General features: G+C 47.5%; 3 protein-coding genes across 5 annotated transcripts in view; 2 read left to right on the top strand and 1 right to left on the bottom strand.

Moving 5' to 3' along the window:
- The window catches only part of RASL12 (RAS like family 12), a 13,884-nt gene extending 7,783 nt beyond the window's left edge, over nucleotides 1-6,101 (top strand). The window contains exons 4-6 of one of the 2 annotated variants that reach the window (XM_024735237.1): nucleotides 511-584; nucleotides 1,306-1,496; nucleotides 4,150-6,099. In XM_024735237.1, coding sequence (XP_024591005.1) covers nucleotides 511-584; nucleotides 1,306-1,496; nucleotides 4,150-4,525 — 641 coding nt within the window. In that variant the 3' untranslated portion in view covers nucleotides 4,526-6,099. Of the gene's footprint in view, nucleotides 1-510; nucleotides 585-1,305; nucleotides 1,497-4,149 lie in introns of both variants that reach the window. The other variant, XM_024735238.1, reaches the window with a different exon arrangement.
- A 56-nt stretch (nucleotides 6,102-6,157) lies between these two features.
- Nucleotides 6,158-12,024, bottom strand: SLC51B (SLC51 subunit beta). The gene is made up of 3 exons (XM_024735239.1): nucleotides 10,063-12,024; nucleotides 8,916-9,006; nucleotides 6,158-6,380 (listed from the first exon to the last, which is right to left on the bottom strand). Exons 1-3 carry the CDS (start codon nucleotides 10,157-10,159, stop codon nucleotides 6,191-6,193), a joined length of 378 nt encoding a protein of 125 aa, XP_024591007.1. The 5' UTR covers nucleotides 10,160-12,024; the 3' UTR covers nucleotides 6,158-6,190.
- Nucleotides 12,025-13,784: 1,760 nt separating this feature from the next.
- MTFMT (mitochondrial methionyl-tRNA formyltransferase) overlaps nucleotides 13,785-22,378 on the top strand; it is a 36,360-nt gene continuing 27,766 nt past the window's right edge. The window contains exons 1-2 of one of the 2 annotated variants that reach the window (XM_024735232.1): nucleotides 13,785-14,876; nucleotides 18,119-18,229. In XM_024735232.1, the coding sequence (XP_024591000.1) occupies nucleotides 18,168-18,229 (62 nt within the window). In that variant the 5' untranslated portion in view covers nucleotides 13,785-14,876; nucleotides 18,119-18,167. Of the gene's footprint in view, nucleotides 14,877-18,118; nucleotides 18,249-22,378 lie in introns of those variants that run through there. The other variant, XM_024735233.1, reaches the window with a different exon arrangement.

Consider the following 22,378-nt stretch of genomic DNA (forward strand, 5'->3'; position numbering starts at 1 on the left):
CCTTAATTATTTTGTGTGCTTCTCCTTTCTTGTCCCTTCCCCACCGGGGGCCAGAGGGTTGTCCTGATTGTCCTTGGGGTCTTCCTGTGGGCCAGGTACTGTGGTTGGAGAGAAGGGGGTGGAGAAGCTTGGGGTTCAGGTGGGAGGGGCTGGCAGTGCAGCTCCTGAGGCCTCTGCTGCTCACTGGGCCCGTGAGCCACACACACTCCATCCTACAGGTGTGGTGGGTGGACCCAGAACACAATCCCATACCCTGTGGCATGTTCTATGAGTGCCCGCGGGTGCTCTGGGCCATGACAGGTGGAGCAGCATCTCCTTGGTGGGAGGGTCTGCCCGTGTCCTCCATGTGGGTGAGAGCCAGGGTCTTTCCAGTGGTCCTGGCTCAGCCAGCCCCAGAGCAAGTCCCCCAGGGGTGCACAGGGATCCAGCAAAGGGAAGCTGGGACTCAGACCCAGCCTACCATCGAGTGGCATGCCCTGCCTCTGACTGGGCTGACTGTCTGTGTTGCAGAGGACACCTACAGCTCTGAGGAGACCGTGGACCACCAGCCTGTCCACCTGAGGGTCATGGACACTGCAGACCTGGTAACATTACCCCCATGACCCATGAAGAGCTGAGAGTCAGTGCAGCCTCTTGGGAAGTCCTGCTTCCAGAGTGTGGACCTCAGATGGGAATCTGTAAACCTTTTAAGCTCCAATTTGCTATGCGTCCCTGATGGAGGTGCTGACCTCTCTGGGCCTGAATCTATTGATGTGCCAAATGAGAAGGGATAGGAAGGGGCCTGGGGAGACCTGATGATTGTTGGTGTCAGCGCTGAGATTCTGTGCTCTGGGGCTTGATGCCTGTGTACACATGGAGACAGGTGCACACACATGTTTACACAGAGGCTCCCCTGGCCCAACCCTGCCCCGCCGCCCAGTACGTACATCTCCCTGTGTCCTCACCACCCCCTGCCAAGGCTGGCTGCCAGTTCTCAGAAGCCAAAGGGGCACCATGAACCTGACCCAAAACCAGCAGTGCCCAGGCACAGCCAGGTCTCTGTAGGGGCCATGCCAAAGTCTTGGCTCTGTGCCCCAGAGGCCAAGGTCTCCAAGTCTGTGGCTGGGTGGTGGGAGTGAGGCTCAGAAACAACGTCTCCTTTCACAACAAGCCAAATCCACACTCAAGTGCCCCTTTGAAAAGGGCCCTGCTGGGGAACAATATACAGAGATGCATGGGGCGGGGAAGTGGGATGAGACAGCTCAGGTGAAGGCCTTTACCCTGGCCTCCTCTGCCCCTGACAGAGGCTGTCCTCCTTTGCCCCAGGACACCCCCAGGAACTGTGAGCGCTACCTGAACTGGGCCCACGCCTTCCTGGTGGTGTACAGCGTCGACAGCCGCCAGAGCTTCGAGGGCAGCAGCAGCTACCTGGAGCTGCTCGCTCTGCATGAGAAGGAGACACAGCGCAGCTACCCTGCTCTGCTGCTGGGCAACAAGCTGGACATGGCCCAGTACAGGTGAGTGCGGCACTTTGTCCCACATCCTCGAGCTCTCCTTCTCCTTTCTCGTAAAAGCGGTGTCATCTTCAGGGATTATTTGGCTGCTAAGAAGAGTAATCCCCTTGGATGTAGATAGAAGGGGGTGTGTTGTAAGGATACAATGGGCAGGGCTTCCAGGCAGCCAAGGGCAGGAAGGGAAGAGCATCTGGGCTGCACAGGGGCTGGACCCTGCAAGTCAGAAGAGAGGCCACTCCTCCCATCCTCCTGAGGCTCTGAGGTCTCTCTCAGCCTCACCCTTTCTTTCCTGAGACTATATGACCTTCTGTTTCCACTCCCCACAGCTGGCTGGTCATCCAGTGCCCAATTCCAATTCTGGGGAGAGAGGCTCTAATTGGCCACCTGGGTCAGGTGTCTGCCCTGGTCCAACCAGCTTTCGCCTCACGCAAGCGTGGTCCCCAGGCTCATTCCCACAGTTGGCTGTGCTGAGGGCAGGTTCTCTTAGAAAGAGTTGGAGTTGAATCGGAGACCACAGACTGGGCCAGAGGACAGATGACCACTGAGTGCTGCAGCCGTATTTTGCTTGGCTGGCACAGTGTTTTAAAAGAGCCGGAATTGGAATGCTTTGAGGCGGGGCATGCCCCCCTCCAGCTGAACACAGGCCTCACACTCCCCGTGGTTACCTCCACCCTCCCCACACATCCAAGTTGCCCGCCTGGCCCCTGAGGCGTTTGAGACTGTGATGCCTCCACCTGATGAGTGACCCCACTGGCCCTCTCCAGCACATCCGTCCTGTGTGGCCAGTCCACCTGCGAGGTAGGGCACCCCCCACCAGCCTTCCTCCCGTCCCTTCCTTCTCAGGGCTGGTCACTCCTGCTTCCCCAGGCCCCAAAGGCCCACTGACTGATGTTAGGAAGGAGGGAACACTTAATATAGATTGGGTCTGATGGACAGTGGGGAAATGGGGTGTGGTCTCATAAAGGGTGCTCACGGTAGGAGCCTTCAAAGGTGGTCAGACCCTCAGACCCAGACAAATTCCATCTCAGGGAATGAGCAAAGTTGTGTGATCTTAAAGCCAAAAGGTAGTCTTTGAGGAATCACAGATCCCTCAGAGCCTAGAATAGGGATCAGAAGACTGGATTGTGAATAAACCAGTTTTAAATATGAGGGAAAAAACTAGGCCACTGTTTTGGTCCCAATATTTACCAGTGGGATTGTCCAAAAGTGGTTTGGGGGCAAAGAGCAAAGCAGCATCGTTTCCCTAAGAAGGAGTCATGAGATTTGTCCCCACTTCCTTCTTTAGTCAAGTCCCGAGGTTGGTAGGTCAGGATTTGATGGGCACAGACAATGTAATTTTTAGCTGAGCATTGGTCAGTGTCTCCCATGAGTGTCTTGCAGCTAAAGGGTAAAATGTGGGTTAGAGCGGTGATAACCACTGATAACATTTTCGCTAGGCTACGCCAAAATAAGGAAAAGGGTAATAATGTTATATGCCCGGCTCATCCATTCATGCACACACATGCACGTATGGGGTTCTTGTTTCCGAAAGCTCATTATTCAAGCCCCACAATGACAAAGTTTCAGATTCAAGTTCATCACAAAGGCACATAATACCAAGTATTCTTTCAAAAGGAGTTCCTCAGGAATCTGTGAGCTGGCAGTCAGGACACCAACCCTGGTTGGGGAATGGATCAGGTGCTCTGTCTCTGACCCTTTTGTCCCAGTCATTCCCTCTGTCTGTTGAGCTAGCCCACTTCCAGCCTTTGCTCCTGCCAAATTAACCTTGGCTCAGAAACCTTTTCCCACCATACCCACCCTGGTGTCCCCTCTCAGCTCCCAGGCGGTGCCACTGTCCTCAGGAATGGCAGGTGAGATTTAGCCATTGAAACCTTGGCCTCCAGAGCCCTCAGGGACCCCTCCCCCCGCCTGCCCCCTGCCTCTTCTGGACATCTGACCTATCCAAGGGCCAGTATTTTTCTCTCACCCTGATTCCCATGGTTTTCAGGACCTTCCTAGTTACAAATACTCGATCCCATCATCATGGGAAGTGGTACAGGATGAAGCTGGGAATAGGTGCTGCTCCCTCTCTCGTGCTGTCACCCTTGCTCTCTCCTGCCTCTCTCCTGGGCAAGCAGACAAAACTCCCTGCCACGAGCCCTGAGACCTCTGCCGACCACAGGCGTCCTGAGTCAGGACCTCGGCCCACCAGGCCTCTGTGGACACTGTGGTCTCACATCCTTCCATCCAGACCACTGCCTTTCCCCAGAGCTGATCCCACATGCCAGGGCTGAGGGTGGCTCATTTCCTGACCAAGGGAGTCAAGGAGATGTGGGGCTGGGAATACCCATCTTCCTCTGGCCACAGGCAGGGTCTAGCCAGGGACTTTGGGCTAGCTTCTCCCTTCCCCTCGGCCTCGTTCTGAAATTCTGGCTTCGGTGACATCAGCCGCCATTTATTAAGCAGGGACTGTGCTAGGCACTTGACACAAATCGTCTTCTTAATCTTAACAACCCTGAGAGGCAGCTCTCATTATCCCATTTTACTGATGAGAAAACTGAGCCTCAGAGAGATGAAGATGGTCACCGAGCTAGTAAGTGAGGATCCAGGTGTAGGCCTGGGCCTGCCTGACTTGGATGCATACTCCTGACCCCGCCTCACCCTGCTTCCCCGCCAGGCAGGTCACTCAGGCAGAGGGCGTGGCCTTGGCGGGCAGGTTCGGGTGCCTGTTTTTCGAGGTCTCTGCCTGCCTGGACTTCGAGCACGTGCAGCACGTCTTCCACGAGGCAGTACGGGAGGCACGGCGGGAGATGGAGAAGAACTCCCTGGCCAGGCCCCTTTTCATCTCCGAGGAGAGGACCCTGCATTACCAGGCCCCACTCACGGCCCGGCACGGGCTGGCCAGCTGCGCCTTCAACACACTTTCTACTGCTAGCCTGAAGGAGATGCCTGCTGTGGCCCAGGCCAAGCTGGTCACTGTAAAGTCATCCCGGGCTCAGAGCAAGCGCAAGGCACCCACCCTGACACTGTTGAAGGGCTTCAAGATCTTCTGAGGGCCCCTGCTTAGGATTCCAGGCTCAGCGCTGGGCAGTCTGCAGGGCAGGAGCTGGCTTCTCACCACCGGCTTTCCTTCTGATGGAACAGCAGCCCTCACCCTCTGGTGGACAGCTGACCCCTCCTCCAGCACCAGGCAGTGTCCCTGACACCAGTTCACTGTAGGAGCAATAGGGACAGGCAGAAATTCTCCTATTCCCTCCAGACCTCGGTTTCCATGGTAACCACCGCATCCCTCACCCTGAAGGAAACAGCCACTGTGACAACGCAGAGACCTGGGGTCAGCCGGAAGCGGAAGGAAATTGCAGCATCCATCATGGCGCCATCACCCCTTCCTGCTCCATCTACAGCCAGGCCTGATGTGGCCCCTGGTGGACAGCTCTGGGTGGACAGCTTCAGGAGGCACTGCATAAGTGTGGGCCTGAGAGCATCCTGCCCTGAGGTCCCAGCACCTCCTGGTGGACGGGAAGGGCAGGGCAGCTGCAGGTTTTGCAGGGCCAGAGCCTGGCGCTCCCCTTGCCTTCTGACTTCACAGAACCCCCAGGCAACAAACCTCACAGTTTATCCAAGTAAAATCTAGTTGCAATAATCCTACGGGACAGCCTGTGAGAAGCAAAGGTGTCCCGGGAAGGCCTATTTCCAGTCCTTTGCCTCTCAATGAGGGCAGAGGGAAAGGGCCGCGGGTAGGCCCGTGTAGGGAGCCTCCTGTGTGTTTCCACCAGGAGGCAGGGCCCCCGTATTTTACAACCTTAAATCAAGGACTCTGTCCGCAGGCCCTCAGGACGTGCCTTCTCAAGTTTACTGATCAAAACTGCAGAACAAAGTCATTCTCTCCAGTGACAATCACCCAGGACTCCAGGGAGCCCACAACTGGCTGTATCAGACATCCAGTAGGGAGAAACACAGTTTTCTGTTTGTAGTCTGGTGCGGCAGGACCTAGTACCCTTGGCAATGGGTCTGCGTGTTCAAAGTCCACTTTTGTAAGATACTACCTAAAGCATTTTTGGTTCATAAAGCAAATTTTTGCATAAATTATTTGGGGTTGCAACCACAGCTTATACTGCAACACGGTGGCTCAGACACGGGATCGCGACGCTCCTTTGGGATCCCACGGTTAGCAGGAGAAGGGTCTCAGAGGCAGGGAGTTTCTTAGTTTTCTAGCTCTCTTTACCACAGGGCCCCTGGCCCAAAGGAAGTCTTTCACGGACCCTCAGCAGACCAGCAGGTAGAGGAGTGGCCTGTGGTGGGGGAAGGGAGGGGGAGGGGATTCTGAGTCCAGAATCCTGCCCCTTCCTCACTCAGCCCTTCCAGGAGCTTGGATTGAAAACAATAGCTCTTGCCCAGGCTTCAGCCACCTTCTGCAGACGGAGAAGCTGAGGTCAGAGGGAGGCTGTGAACTCCTCAAGGCCACGTGAGGAGTCCTGGCCAGGCTTCCTGACCCACAGGCTGGCTCTGGATTTTGCACTTTTGTTTCAAGCCGCTTGTGTGTGGACCACTGCCAATTGAACAGACTATGCAATTCCAACTGCCCACATCCAGAAGCATTTTAATAAAAAGGTTTTGTTCGTTTTTTTCCTAACAGGGTTTTAGTTTGATTGCAGTTCATTCACTGTCTGCTAACACCACGGGGGCACTGCCCTGCACCCTAACTAGCTCTCAGATTCTCAGGGGTCCGGAAGAATGACTGGCGGCACATCACTGTCTTTTACGTCCACTTCCACCTGGGCCAACTTTGGCTTTTCTGAGAGCAAAGTCTCTCTTAGGATGGTCAGGTTGTTGTCATCTTTGTTTCTGGCCTCGGCCAAGTACAGGACTTCTGGAGTTTGTTTTTCTGGTGGCAGCCTCTTTTGATTTCTGGGAGGAGAGAAAACACTATGGAATGTGAGTTCCCTGAGTTGGGGTACCGAGTGTTTGGGTCAGGACTGGGTCTCCCAGGTGGGTTAGTGAGTTTGAGGTAGAAATCCAGTACCCAGTTCTGGGAACAGTTGCGGGAGAAGCCGAGATGGTGCCATGGTTTTTGGCAGAGAAACATCTTACACTTGTCTGTGTGTCACCTTACCAAATCCTCAGCGCCACCTGTGAGCTCAACTACTATTGCTCCCCTTACAGGTGATGTAATGTGGCTCAGAGGGCCAAAGGAGCACATGCCTGGGACGTGCGTTTAAGTTTCCTGACCCTGAGTCCCGTGTTCTTTTCACCAAACCACATTTTCTCATCGCAGGGCTGTCGTCCTACTTAGTGCAGGTCCTTGTCACCCCACACCCCATCCCCACCCTCACTCCACCCCATCTCTAGACAAGCTACCTCAGGAAATTCCTAACTAATCTTCCTGCCGCTAGGTGCTCACTTCTCCAAACTGGCCTACACACGCCAAATCATGCTTCTAAAGTCCCTGTGCGTACACACCACTCCCCAGCTCAAGCGCCTTCAGTCGCTCCCCACTCCCACTTCCTTAACCTGGCATTCAAGATCCAATAACCTTCCCAAATGTCTCCCCTCTGAGGTGGTTCTACTCAAAGTATCCACCTCTAGGTTTCCTGGCCATAGTAGAGGGACCCGGCTGTGGTTAGAGCCGACCGCCCAATCTGCTTGGGCCGTAGGGGAGTATCTCAGTGTCTGCTGCTTCTGAGGATACCTGCCTTGTCTCTGAAGTGACCTTGTCGAGGGGGATGCTTTCTGACAGGGTGAGAGAGGAAAGGTCACCTTCTTAGAGGCTATACCCTCTGGGTCTTTTTATATCCTGCATCCAGACTGATCTTGCTAAAACATAAGCCATTCATGTCCCTGTGCAGAGCTCTTTGGCTCCCCAATGCCCATGGGCTAGAACCTGAACTCCTTAGGATGGCCCCCAGGGCCTGTTCACTCTGGGCTCTGCTGCCTCTTGGCCTCCTTCTCCCCCCGCCCTCCCCACACTCCACACTGCAGCCTCATGGGCCCTCCTCCTCCCGCCTCGAGCTTGGTGTGTGCTGTCCCTTGGTCTGGAAGGCTTCCATAGCCCACCCTCGCTCTCTCTCTTTTTGCCCCGCAGGCCCCAGATCCCATCTCTGTGCTCCCACAATACTCTGTATGTCCCACAGTCGCCACCTGTCACTCTAAACTACACTTATCTCCCCACCAAACTGTAAACTCCATAAGACCAGGGCTGAATCTATCTTGCCCAGCCCTGCAGCCCCCGCTCTCAGTGCGGAGCTTAGCGCAGGGCAGGTGCTCAGCTTATTCTGTGGAACGAATGATGACTGGGCCATAGCAGTTCATAACGACTAGTTAGCAATGTGAGCACGGGCACTGGGTTATTTCTTTCTGGCTTTACAGCAGAACTGTGAGGAGGATTCATAGATGACATAAAATATAGCACAGAAGGAAGAGCGCGGAGGTTAGGCCAACCCTTCCATGGATCCTCAGTGACCTTATTCTGTACAGTGGGAATAGGTGATTTGTGCCAACCCCACCTTACAGGGCTGTCTTGATCAAGTGAGAGAATGTGAAGGTGCCTTTAAAATTGTAAAACATGATACAGATCTGAGGGAGAGATTCTCATTATTATTGTTTCAAAGTTCCTGCCAGTTACTAGGGCTATAGTAATTATTGAATGAATGGGAATGAGTGAACCAAGCATTTATTGAATAAATTCTAGAGCCAGACTTTGTGCCAGTTGCTTGGGGAAACAAAATTGAGTGAAATGTGGTCCCTGCCTTCAAGGAGCTCTCAGAAGTTAGCCCTGGAATCATCCAGAGAGTTTAACAAAATGCCAATGCCCAGGTCCCACCCTTTGTGTCAGAATCTCCAAGGCGAGGTACAGATTTCTGTGTTTTTAATGTTCCTCCTCAGGTGATTTGGTTGTGTATGCCGGGTTAAGGAGTACTGTTGTTATAAAGATGTCAAAATTACCCCAGGAACACCGACTGACCTTAGGTCTCTTTCCGTGCCCTGCCTTTGGCCTTGGGGCAGCACAAGGCTTTCCCCTTTAAGAACAGCCCTAACTCTTCAAAAGCCCCCACTGTGTACTCGCCACAATCCTAGGAGGAGGGGATCCGTTATTACTGCCATTTATAGAAGAAGAAGCTGGCTTGGAGATACTGAGCGTCTTGCCCAGCTACTGAGTGGCAGAACTGGAATTTGAACCCAGCTTGTGTGACTCCAGAGCCAGAGATCCTGACTTCTGAGATACACCACCAGCCCGTGCCCTGTTTGCTGGCCAGGGCCAAGGAGTGGTCATCAGGGACAGTTGCCAGTTTTTCAGCAGCTTTGGGTTCTCAAAGGACCCTAAAGGATGCATTTTGCTGTCCCAAAGGGTGGACAGCCAAGGCTCCTAGATGACCCCTCTCTAGGTTTCCTTTGGGAGGGCAGGGCCCACCCCCTCCAGAGACCACCCCCAGACCAGCTCCTCACCTGTTTGCCTGGGTGCTCCTTCCCAAGAAGACAATGCTTATCACGACCACCACGGCCACCAGGGCAAACATGGAACTATTCCAAAGAGTTGCTGGGGAGGGACACACAGGACAGAGCCTTGAGGAGAGGCTGGGTGCCCTTCAGGCCCCTAACAGACCAGCTCACAGCATCAACCTTCCTGTGCTGTGGGCCAGGTATTGTAGAGAGACTCTAAGCTGAAAATGAGCCCCCTGCCCTGCGGGAACTCCCATTCCAGTGTTGGGCAGGGAGAGGGAGATAAGATCTCTGTTCTGAAGAAGCTCTCATCTACCTGGGGGAGACAGCACGGCAGCTGGGTAGTAATAGTGGGCAAAGGAGGAGTGTAGGTGAAGATAAACTTCACAGTCTTCAGAGTTTTGCTAGGAGCTAGCCAAGTGCAGTACAAGGGGAAAAGGAAGGAAGGGAGGGAGGGAGGGAAGGAGGGAGGGAGGAAAGAAAGAAGGGGTGGCAGTTAAATTGGATTCAACACATTGCCCACAGACAACGTGTGAAGTGGCTAATCTGAATTTGGATAATCAAGATTGGTCCACACTGTACCCAAGTGAGGCAGGATCTAGCTTCAGAGCTTTTGTGTTTGCTGTTCCCTCTACCAGGAATGTTCTTCCCCCACATCATCTGCATGGCTAATTCCTTCACCTCCTGCAAGCTTTACTCAAACACCACCTTCTTAGGGAGGCCTTCCTTGACCACATTATGTTCTCTGCAGCACACCTGCTATTCCCTTTCTCCGCATAATTTTTCTCCGTATTATGCATCGCCAGCACACCGTGCGTCTTAGTCATTTGTTGATTTTCTGTCTCTTTCACTAGCAGGTATGCTCCATGAGGGCGGAGATTTTTGTTTTTTTCCCTTCTGTAACCCCGGTGCTGAGAACGGCGCCTGGTGCCCAGAAGGAACTTAATAAATATTTGTGAATGACAGGATGGATGAGTAAATGAGTGGCCAGCCCTGAGAAGGGGAGGGTGAGATTTAGCCAGACCCCTCTGGGTAGTGAGACCCCTCAGCCTCAGTCCCTGGCTTAGAGGAAACGTGCAGTCTGCTGCAGAGGAGGGGACCATGAAGGGGGCTTCAACCAGATTCCTCTCTTTGTGTTGTGTCCACCACTTACCATCTTCTACACGAAAAAACCAAAGCATTTCTTCCAGCAGCTCCTGAGGCACCTCGGTGCCAGGTGGGGCTCCAGTAAGCTCCTCATTGTAGCCCATGCCACTGCTCCTGGTTGGGATATGTTTCTGACAACAAATTCCTTAGGCCCCTTCGCCCCCAAGTGCTCTCCTGGCCTCCTAGGTTCTGGCTCTTTGCAAAGCCCCAAAGCCTGCTGGAGACAAAGCAGAGAGCATGACTGGGTATCCCACCCCAGTTTACTCTCCCCTCCCTGCCCAAACCCAGCTCTCCTCAGGACCAAAACAGCTGGAACTCCCGGAACAGGTGGGGCCTGGAGAAGCAGAGACGGTAGAAGTGGGAGTCACTCAGATCTTTATGAAAACTCATCATGTGTGGGGAAGACCTGGGAGTGAGGAGGACTGAGCCACTGATGGGCTGTGGGACTCTTGCAGGGGACTCCCATTCTCCAAGAAGAAACTGATATCTAGAATATACAAAGAATTCTCACAAATTAAGACGAAAAAGACTAGAATCCTAATAAATGTGTAAAGGATATAAACAGGCAGTTTACAGAATAGGAAACCCAAAAGGCTAGCAAGAATATGAAAATAAACTCTTTGGCAATAACAAGAATGAAAAAACAAAATGAAACACCACTTGACATCTGTTAGATTGGCATAATTTGGAAGGTAGATAATGCCGTGTGTTGGCGGGGCTCTGGGGCTATAGCCTTAGGCACTGCCTGGGCGTGAAGACTGGGGCAGCCATCTAGGGAGCAAATTAGTCAAAGTAAGTGTACACATGACCCAGCAGTTCTACTCCTGAGTGTATTTATATCTCAAAGAAAGTATCCCTGAGGATCATAAGGGGGCATGCCACACCGTTTATGAAAATTCACACATGCACACAAAACAACAACACACATTTTACAAAAACACGTTTTTAAAAAGACACATTCAACACATTAGAATAATTATCACTGGGGGTGGGGAGAAGAAAAAGGTAACAGAAATGGAGATCCAAGTAAAGAAATAAAACAGGAGAAGGGTTCTGAACAGACCAATCATGAAATCATGTCATAGGGCTAAAAAGACAATGAGGCAAAGAGAGAACAAGAGAGGCCAGAGGCCATCTCAAGTCCCCCCGCTCTGACACTGCCTTCCACTCCAAAATAGCCTTTGGAGGCTCAGCCAGGAACATCCGAAAACAAATGGATGGCAAACAGCCAAACAGAAGAACAAGGTACTAATAAAAACATTGCCATCAAGAGTTTTCTCCAACTCTCCAGCTCTGAGAAAACTGAAGAAACATCTACAGACTTTTTGAGGGAAAATATTTTGACACAAATATAATATTGAGCTGTGTTTTTCCTATATGAATGATCATTCATGTGTCAAGATAGAGATGGAAGTCAGGGGGAAAGAAAGACTTTTTTTTAGACTTTCAGGGACTCAGATGCCTACTACCTACTTACTCATTTGAAGGATATAATATATATACTGAATAATGGAAAGACAAAGTTACAGGAGTGGCGAATTGATGTGATCTTGTGTTCCAGCCCCAACTGTCCAGAGCACTTGCTAAGAAGGGCTGTGAGTTTCTGTCCAGTCTCAGATGCAGGAGTACCTGGATCAATTAGTAACATTGGCCACAGGCCCCTGTTGCATATGCAGAGCCCCCCTGAATACCCACAGAGAAAAGAGCATGGAGGTCAAGACACCAAACACCAACTCCCTTTGGGAAAGTGGAATGGGGCCTAGACCCATGGGACATCCACTTTGAACACTTCTGTATTGTATACATTTCTTGTGAGCGCATACTACCTTCGTGAAAGCAATACATGTAATTACATTTTTTAAATGTATGTATTTTGTATGTATATTCTAAATATATATTTTGTGTATTTGTATGTATTTTAAACGTATGTATATACTATCCAAAGAAAACGAAAACACAAATTCGAAAAGATAGATGCAGGGACTTCCCTGGTGACGCAGTGGTTAAGAATCCGCCTACCAATGCAGACGACACGGGTTCGAGCCCTGGTCGGGGAAGATCCCACGTGCCACGGAGCAACTAAGCCCACGTGCCACAACTACTGCACTCTAGAGCCTGCAAGCCACAACTACTGAGCCCACGTGCCACAACTACTGAAGCCCGCGCACTTAAAGCCCATGCTCCGCAACAAGAGAAGCCACCGCAATGAGAAGCCCGTGCACCGCAACGAAGAGCAGCCCCCACTCGCCGCAACTAGAGAAAGCCCGAGCGCAGCAACGAAGACCCAACGCAGCCATAATTTAATAAATAAATAAATTTATTTATTTATTTTTCAAAAAGAAAAGATAGATGCAACCCAATATTCACAGCAGCATTATTTACAATAGCCAAGATATGGAAGCAACCTAAGTGTCCATCAACTGATGAATGGATAAAGAAGATATGGTATATATATATATATATATATATATATATAATGGAATACTACTCAGCTATAAAAAATGAAATTTTGCCATTTGCAGCAACATGGATGGACTTGAAGGGTATTATGCTAAGTGAAATAAGTCACAAGAAAGACAAATCAGTGAAATAAGTCATAAGAAAGACAAATACTGTATGATATCACTTATATGTGGAATCTAAAAAATAAAACAGAAAAGAAATAGTGAATATAACAAAAAAGAAACAGACTCAAAGATATAGAGAACAAACTAGTGGTTACCAGTGGGAAGAGGGAAGGGGGAGGGGCAATATATCGGGGTAGGGGATTAAGAGGTACAAAGTACTATGTGTAAAATAAATAAGCTACAAGGATATACTGCACAGTACAGGGAATAGTTTATAATAACTATAAATGGAGTATAACACTAAAAAATTATGAATCACTATGTTATACACCTGAAACATATAATATTGTAAATAAACTATACCTCAATAAAAAAAGTATGTATATATTGTATGTATACCTTTTGAGACAATTCCAATTTTGGATGTTTAATTAGTGGAACTAATCAAGATGTCGGTTCTTACCAATTTGATCTATAGATACACTGCAACCCCAGTCAAAATCCCAGCAAGTTATTTTATGGATATTGACAAACTGGATTTAAAGTTTATATGGAGAGGTAAAAGACCCAGAATAGTCCACACAATCTTGAAGGAGAAGAACAAAGTCAGAGGACTGATGCTTCCCAACTTCAAAACTCACTTTAAAACTACAGTAATCAAGATAGTGCGATACTGGAACCAATCAGATAAGCGTACACATTTGCATGTGGGCTGATGTCCACAGTGGAATGTGTGTTTTAAACATGTATAATATTGTTATAATAAAAATATACCAACAAATGAGACAAACAAAATGATAAGATGGATACAAGTCAGCCCTCCCTGACTGTGTTAGATGCCACAGAAACAAAGGACACAGTTCTCTCAGAGCACTTATCCAGTTTTCTTCTAGAGTGAGCATGGTATTAATATCTCTGCTTTTTAAAAATTATTAACTAAACTTCATGATTTATTTGATTTCATTTTTCCATGAATGTCTTTTTGCTGCTCCAGGTTCCCATCCCGGATATCGTATTGCATTTAGTTGTCATGTCTCCTTAGGCCCCTCCAGGAGATTCCTGCATTTTAAACAGGGCTTAACCATCTGTCATTGGACAGTGATTCCTGCCAAAGAACCTGGGCCACCCATCCCCATGGAAGGTTGAAGACACTCACCCTGGGTCCTGGGTTCCGAGGACTTGTCTGATCTGCTGTTGCAAGCAGCACTGATTTCTCTGTTCCTCTTCCTCCTTTCTGGGCAATACCGATGGTCTTTGCACCTGAGCTTTCGCACAGCTGTCACCTAGTGGGCAGCGCTGCAGAGCCTGGGGCAGCCAGGCCCATCTGGTAGCTCTGCATTTAGCACACGCCCGGAGACTTCTCTGTCACTTGGGGGTGACTGACCTCTTCAATGAGAGGTCTCAGATGGCAAACAGGCTCCACCTGACTTTCACAATCAGCAAGAACCAGGAGCCCAGTGCTCTCCTTCTTGTCTGTTGGCCTCAAGTAAAAAGAAAACATCCAGACCCTCTTGCCAGCCCAGGGGAATGGGCTGGGGAGGACCCTCCATCTGAAGGTCCCGTCATTGCAGGGGGCTGTGTGGTGTGCCCACTCCAGGCCTCTATTTCCTGGTATTATCAATGTTTAACCACGGAGCAGGGAGCCAAGCCTGGCCTTTTACAGCCTCTGCTTTCTCCCAGTGAGGGTCATGGCCTCCTGTGAATTCCTCACAAGAAGCTATAAAATAAGACCTTTGGAGGCTCAGGGGTGGGGAAGGCAAGGCACATGAGGCTGTGTGAGTGACCCAGAGAGGAGGAAGCGGGCCAGGTTGAACAGAGTTGAGTGGGAAGGGTTTGGTGGGGAAGCAGGAGTGAGGTGCTCCCCCAACCAGGCCACATGTATTCAATTCTGATCATCAGTGGGCTTTTCTACCCCCACCCCCCAGGCTCCTTGCATCTCCAGCATCCCTTGGAGTTGGCTCAGTAAGGAGTAGGGTTCCCATTTCCCAAATGAGGAAGCAGGTTGAATGAAGTCACATGACAGGTGAAAGCTCCTCTACGAGTTAATATTGGTCAACGGTGTCAACGACAGAGAAAAGGAGATGCAACAGGGAACCTAGGGCCAGAATGGACTCCAGCTTCTCATCGTTTCGCAACTCATTCATTCAATAAATATTACTTGAACACCAACTGTGTGGACACAAGGTAAACAAGACAGGCAAGGACCCTGGTCTCCTGAAGCTCATACTCTAGGGGACAGACAGGCAACAAAAAAGTAAGTAAAACATAAATAAGATAATTTCAGCTAGTGACAATTTCTGTGAATAATTTAAACAACGAAATGATGCAGAAATAGATGGGGGGGCTGTGATTACTATATTACTTTACTAAAACTGAATGACAAAGAATTAACTATGCAAAGACCTGGGGCGGCAAGTGAAAAGGCACTGAAGAAATAATGAGCTTAATTAGTTTGAGAAACAAAAAAAAAAGGGCAACGTAGTTGAAGCACAGTGATATGGGGAGGTGGCATGGGATAAAGTTGGAGGCTAGACAGAAACAGAACGTGCAGTAAAACAGAATAAGGAGTATGGATGTAGAGAGAAGCCACTGGAGCTGACATGATCTGACTGACATTTATCCAAGATCACTTGGCCTGCTGGGTGGGGAATGGTTTGTAAGGGAGCGAGAGAGGAGATGGGAGACATTGGGAGGCTCTTACATTCATCCAGGCAAGAGACAGTGGTGGTTTGGACCAGGATAATGACAGCAAAGATGGGGAGAAGTGGTCAGATTCAGGGTACATTTTGGAGAGAAAGGCAGCTGATAGATTTCGGAAGAAAGGAACGCTAACTCTCTCAAGCACAAAAGGAATTCGAAAGGAATTCATTGGCTCATATAACTGGGAAGCGCAGAGTGGAGCTGTCCTTACGGATGGCTGGAACCAGGAGTCTGAAGGTCCTTCGCTCTTTCTCTCTAGGTGTCTTCCTGCTTCTCTCTGGGTATCAGGCTCATTCCCACAGGCTGGCCATCTCCTGGTAGCTGGACCAGACCGCAGGAAATCCAGGCTCACACCCTTATAGCTAGAGGAGGAAGGAGTCCCTCTTCTCAACTCCAGTTTGGCAGTTCCTGGGACAGGACCCTAATTGTGCTGGCCTGGGTCACATACCCACGTTGGATCAGTTGTTATGGCCAAGCGTGAAGTACTATGGATGCTAGCTCAAATCTCATACCCATCGAGTAGCCAAGAGAGAAAGGCTGTGAGCTGGATAGCCATGCCAGTGTGGGTCCCTAAAGTGACCCCTTGACTACAATCCTCCCAGTCTGCCCTGGGGGAGTGTCACTGGGCTCTTAAGGGGGATTGTGTCCCCTTCAAGAGGCGCCTGCCCCATCCAAGGTTTTCCACTCTTCTACCTGTTTCTCTTTTCTTCCTCCTCTTACTTTAGTTCTCTCTGCTATAGCTCATCCAATAACTTTTACTCCGTGTCTGCTCTGTGCCAGGATTATGCTACTGATGAACAATCACAGTCATTGTCCCTGACTTCATGGAGACTGCAGTCTCATGGGAGTCACAAAGGTGGTCACACCAGGGATCACGTAGTTGATTGCTGTGTGATAAGGGCCATGAAGGAAACACAGAGATGAGAGAACATTACCAACCCCTCCCTTCCTCATAGCTTCAAATATCACTTCTGGACAAATCAATCCTACCTTGGACTCTCCTTTCTTGACCTCTCAAGTTCCTTGTCTCCCTCCCTGGGCAATTAGTAGTGGAATGGAGTAGAAAGAGCTTTGGACTTTCCCCTACTATTCTAAATCTACCACCTCATAATCCTTCTAATCTCATTTTAAATATCATCCTGTCAAGGAAACCTTCCATATCAGTTAAGACTTGTGATTGGTTCTGGGTAACAAAGACCCAATTTCAATGGTTAAAATACATAGGGTTTATTTTTTCATATAAGAATTTCAGAGGTAGGGACTTCCCTGCTGGCCCAGTGGGTAAGACTCCACACTCCCAGTGCAGGGGGCCCAGGTACGATCCCTTGTCAGGGAACTATATCCCACATGCATGGCAAAACTAAGAGTTCACATGCCACAACTAAGAAGCCTGCGTACTGCAACTAAAAAAAAAAAAAGATCCCACAGGCCTCAACGAAGATCGCGCATGCCACAACTAAGACCTGGTGCAGGTTAAATAAATAAATAAATAAAAATTTTTTTTTTTTTTTTAAAGAAGTTCAGAAGTAGACAGTTACTGATGTCAAAAGCTCAAAGAAATCAGTGATGATTTATGAGAATTCCCTCATGGTCCCAAGAAGGCTAATGCAGCCCCTGCCATGATGTCCAAGTTCCAAGCAGATAAAAAGGAAAAAGGGAAGAAGGACAAAAAGATGTGGCTATCAAGTATAATGGACAAATAACCTGCCAGAGAGTAAATTCAGACAACGTGGAGAACTACAGAGAAGGACGGCATTCCCATAGAACAGTAGCGGGGCAGCCAGTGGGCTAACCAGGAAACTTTATTGTCAGGGGATTGCCACAGGTCATGCCCAGCAGGATTTGATAACCGTCATGGACCAGTGATGGCTACGCAGACTGTAACAGAGCCTGCTAATTGTCCCCTAGAATACATTCTTCCCTTCCTCCTTTTTATAAAAGAACCCTCTGAATTTGAGCGTCATATGGCCACCCAGCTAGAGACTGTATTTCCCAGATCGCTTGCAGTTTTTGGTGGTCCTTTGACTAAGTTTTAGACAAGAGATGAGAGTAGTATACTACTTTTGAATTACCCTCTCTCTCCTTTTTTTTTTTTTTGCAATATGTAAACTTTTAAATTGAAGTGTAACCTACATGCAGAAAAGTAAACATATTAAGATCTGGTTTAGTGGATTTTTACATGTGAACACACCCATGTGTGGGAACATACACCCTCTAGATCAAGAAATAGAACATTGCGAGAACACAGAAGTCTTCTCGTGTCCACTTCTGGTTACTACCCCCGACAAAGACAACCACTATCCTGACTTTTAATACCATAGGTTAGTTTGCCTGTTTTTATATTTTCTGTAAATGGAATCAATCGATATGTAATCGTTTGTGTCTGGTTTCTTTGCTCAGCCGTATATTGTGGTATTCACCCATGTTGTGTGTAGTTGTGGCTCATTCATTCTTGTTTTCAGAATATTCCATTGTGTGACTATGCCACACTATTTTTATCTATGGATCCTATTTTTATAAGAGAAATTTCAACCCATCCCTTCTTTCCTCTGTCTGGAACATGAGTATGATGGTGGAAAGAACATCTAAAGGCAAGAGTCATTAAATTACAACGTATGGGCCAAATCTAACCTGCAGCCTGTTTTTGTAAATACAGTTTTATTGGAACATGGTGGTGCTCATTTGCTTATGTAATGTTTATGGCTGCTTTTGCATTACATTAGAAGAAATGGGCAGTTGTAGCAATGATTGTATTGTCTGCAAAGCCTAAAATACTTACTATGTGGCCCTTTACAGGAAAATTCTGCGGACCCAGACAACAAGTTAGAAGGGCCTGGTTCCCTGGATGACCTCATGGAGCACAGCAGCCTACCTGCCCTGGAGCTGTCCACCTCCGGAGTGTTATGTGTGAGAGAGCTAAACTTTGGTATGATTTGAGGCACTGTGTTTGAGATCTCTTTGTTACAGAAACTTAGTCTGTGCTGTAACTAATACATACATTATTTATGCTTAGTGACTGCTGAATTAGTGAATGCCATAGTATCAGAAGAACTAAATTCTAGTCTAGTTCACCTTTGCTATGACCAGCCATAGGGCCTTGGACCTTGAACCTCCTTTTCTTATCAAACCATATAAGCTTCAAAGAGGAGTAAAAAGGAAACGTATCTAAGAAATTATTACCACGAGGGGTCAATTGTGTAATGACAAAATCCAGGCCCTTTAAACTCAGGAGGTTTTTCACCTGGGGTTAACCAGTTAGCTTTTCTGCTAAATAAATAATAGGTAAAACCCAATATGAAGGGAGGAACCCTTTTCCTAAGACAAGGTAGGGAAACACGCATTGAGCTGTCCAGGGCCTTGACTTCTCAGTTCAGGGCACTTTACTCTGATCCCAGGGTTAAAGTGCCAGGTAGGATCCTACCCTAAGCTCCAGGGACCTAAGGGTAAGCATCCTCCCGCTCCTCAACCTCCTGCCTCCCCACATCGAAGATGTGATGTTTGCTAAAGCTGACAGCCAGCAAAGACTTCGAGGTGCTGGAGACTGCTCTATATTTCCAGGTCAGGCTGTTCTGTTCCTTGGGGTGGGTCATTCACTGTCAGTTGATGCTAAGTGGGTGGACAAGCCCTTGGCTTCCTGTTTGTTCTTTCCTTCATTCTCACAAACATCACTTACACTCAGAAGCCAATTTAATCATTCAGTTTGAACAATAATTCTGCCAAGTTCCCCAAAGCAGCACATTCTCTTCTCAGTAAACTTCATAGAAAATGAAATGAAATCCAAAAGTGGTGATATAAGAAAATGATAACACACAGGATAACCCAGCAGAGATACATGTACAAGGATGTTCACTGGAACATTGTTTAAGGAGGTTAAAAAGAATCTTAATATCCAAGAACAGGGGAGGGATTAAATTATAGTACATTTGGAACCAATGTCTCTTCTAGGGGCCAATTTTTAAAAAATTAATTAATTAATTTATTTATGGCTGTGTTGGGTCTTCATTTCTGCGCGAGGGCTCTCTCCAGTTGTGGCAAGCGCGGGCCACTCTTCATAGCGGTGCGCGGGCCTCTCACTGTCGCAGCCTCTCTTGTTGCGGAGCACAGGCTCCAGACACGCAGGCCCAGTAGTTGTGTCTCACGGGACCAGTTGCTCCGCGGCATGTGGGATCCTCCCAGACCAGGGCTCAAACCCGCGTCCCCTGCATTGGCAGGCAGATTCTCAACCACTGTGCCACCAGGGAAGCCCTTTAGGGGCCAATTTTTATATTAAACCCAGAGGAGGGAAACATATAGTAGAATTAGTGAGGAGATTTTCTGAAAAGGTGTGGCAATTTAGTCCAAAATTATTGGTGCTTAAGCACTTGACTTGATGCCTCCATCTGTGGTAGGGTGGTTGAGAAAAAAGATGGGTATCCAAAGGGAAGACATCGTTATACTGAAATAAAATCATCTCAGTGATCAGATGCATTTTCAACAGACATAGATTTTGCTGGAAGCATTTCAGAAACATTTGCAAGGTATTGGAAGTTTGGGCAGAAACTGGTGTGAAACAATGGTACAAAGTATGTACTTTCTCCAAGAAAGGACAGTCTGTAGCCATCACTTTTTTATTTTTTTTTTTTTGCGGTATGCGGGCCTCTCACCGTTGTGGCCTCTCCCGTTGCGGAGCACAGTCTCCGGACGCGCAGGCTCAGTGTCCGGACGCGCAGGCTCAGCGGCCATGGCTCCAGGGCCCAGCTGCTCTGCGGCACGTGGGATCCTCCCGGACTGGGGCACGAACCCATGTCCCCTGCATCGGCAGGCGGACTCCCACCCACTGCACCACCAGGGAAGTCCCCATCACTTTTATCTTAGTTATAACATTAGAAACGTTCTATGTCATTGACCCTTATTTACAATCCTTAATTCTGTATCTTTGACCCCTTGTTCCTGGTTATAGGATAACCAAATATCTTCTTCAGTCCCTGACTAAATCAAAGTCCAAGAGTAGAATAAAGTCAAAGTCCAGCCTTTCATTTTAATTATATGAGGTACTTGAAGTTTAATCATTCCCCTACACATCACTCTTTGAATAGCTTTGTCTTGAAGAGACTTGCTCAATAATGTGTTTGAGGAATGTCTAACAACTTGGTCAATAAGCCTCGTGTGTTACTTTGTCTGAATTTTGCTGTTCTCACCTTTACAAGCAAGTAAGCATTCTTTCAGAGGAACTAAGTGGCATACAATTGACCCCACTGTTAACAAGAACACTTCAGACAATTTAGTTAGGACTGCAGTTAAAGTTTTTTTACAATCTTGTGGTAAGGGGAAGAGCTTCTGGTAGTCCCAGTTTAGAAATTCACTTTTGGTGGGTGATTAATCATTGTGAGACTAGATTTAAAACAAAAACAAAAACAATGTCCAATTAAAAAGTCACTAAGACTCTTGACTGATGTCAGTTGGGTGGGTGGGTGACTAAGTTTTTCAGAATAAGTCTTAATCCTCTGAAATGTATCAGAAAAATTTCTGAGCATTTTAATCAGGAATCATAATTTCTTTCCAGAAGGTTATGAATTAAATCATTCAAAAATAAAAAGATTCTGTCCTCGACCAGATTTGGGACAATTTTTCTTTTGAACAACTCCTCCTTTGGGCTCAGATCGTTTTTAAAGATCTGTCTTCATCAAAAAAAGGGGCTCTATTTTCATTAAATTTCTTGCCTAGTTGATCACTTTTTACTTTTTTTAAAAAATGGAGGCAAGTAGCCATACAAGAAAATATATAATCATCATTGACAGAAGTATTTATATCCACATTAATATTATTCCTTTAAACCAGCTTCCTATATTGGGAAAGAATTTGTTTAAAAAAATCTTTTTTCCTCAACATATAATTGATTTTTTTAAAAATTTTTATTGGAGTGTAGTTTTTTGTTTTTTGGGTTTTTTTTGTCTGCATTGGGTCTTAGTTGCAGCACGTGGGATCTTTTGTTGTCGTGCGCACACTTCTCTCTAGTTGTGGTGCATGGGCTCCAGGGCGTGTGGGCTCAGTAGTTGGGCACGCAGGCTTAGTTGCTCCGCGGCATGTGAGATCTCAGTTCCCTGACCAGGGATCGAACCTGTGTCCCCTGCGTTGGAAGGTGGATTCTTAACCACTGCACCACGAGGGAAGTCCCCTCAATGTACAGTTGATTTATAATGTTGTGTTAGTTTCTGCTATATGGCAAAGTGATTCAGTTATACAAATATGTATATATTCTTTTTCATATTCTTTTCCATTATGGTTTAATCACAGGATACTGAACATAGTTTCCTGTGCTATACAGTAGGATCTTGTTTATTCATTGTATATATAATATTTTTTATACACACACATACACACTACATCTTTTTTAAATTTTATATTATTTATTTTTTTATACAGCAGGTTCTTATTAGTTATCCATTTTATACATATTAGTAAACGGCAGGTGGAGTCTCAACCACTGCGCCAACAGGGAAGCCCTGCATGTGTCTTTTTGAATTATGGTTTTCTCTGGGTATACACCCAGTATTGGGATTGCTGAGTCATATGGTAATTCTATTTTTAGTTTTTTAAGGAACCTCCATACTGTTCTCCATAGTGGCTGTATCAATTTACATTCCCACCAACAACTGTAGTAGTTTTCTGGTGGCATCTTTAGGATTCTCTACGCATAGTATCATGTCGTCTGCAATGACAGCTTTACTTCTTCTTTTCCCATTTGTATTCCTTTTATTTCTTTTTCTTCTCTGATTGCCGTGGCTAGGACTTCCAAAACTATGTTGAATAATAGTGGTGAGAATGGTCATGGGATAAATCCCACTTGATTATGGTGTATGATCATTTTAATGTGTTGTTGGATTCTGTTTGCTAGTATTTTGTTGAGGATTTTTGCATCTATATTCATCAGTGATAATGATGAATCTGTAATTCATCTGTAATTTTCTTTTTTTGTGATGTCTTTGTCTGGTTTTGGTATTAGCGTGATGGTGGCCTCATAGAATGAGTTTAGGAGTGTTCCTTCCTCTGCAATTTTTTGGAAGAGTTTGAGAAGGA

This window comes from Neophocaena asiaeorientalis, unplaced genomic scaffold (assembly GCF_003031525.2).
Source record: "Neophocaena asiaeorientalis asiaeorientalis breed wild unplaced genomic scaffold, Neophocaena_asiaeorientalis_V1.1 scaffold264, whole genome shotgun sequence".
Lineage (NCBI taxonomy): Eukaryota > Metazoa > Chordata > Mammalia > Artiodactyla > Phocoenidae > Neophocaena > Neophocaena asiaeorientalis.

Bases quoted from the DNA above. Each gene is read 5' to 3' on its own strand.
- SLC51B (XM_024735239.1), bottom strand. From the start codon at position 10,159: ATGGGCTACAATGAGGAGCTTACTGGAGCCCCACCTGGCACCGAGGTG. The intron at 9,007-10,062 runs GTAAGTGGTGGA...GTCCCTCCCCAG, and splicing joins GTTTTTTCGTGTAGAAGATG to CAACTCTTTGGAATAGTTCC. The intron at 6,381-8,915 runs GTGAGGAGCTGG...CTCTCCTCCCAG, and splicing joins AGGAGCACCCAGGCAAACAG to AAATCAAAAGAGGCTGCCAC.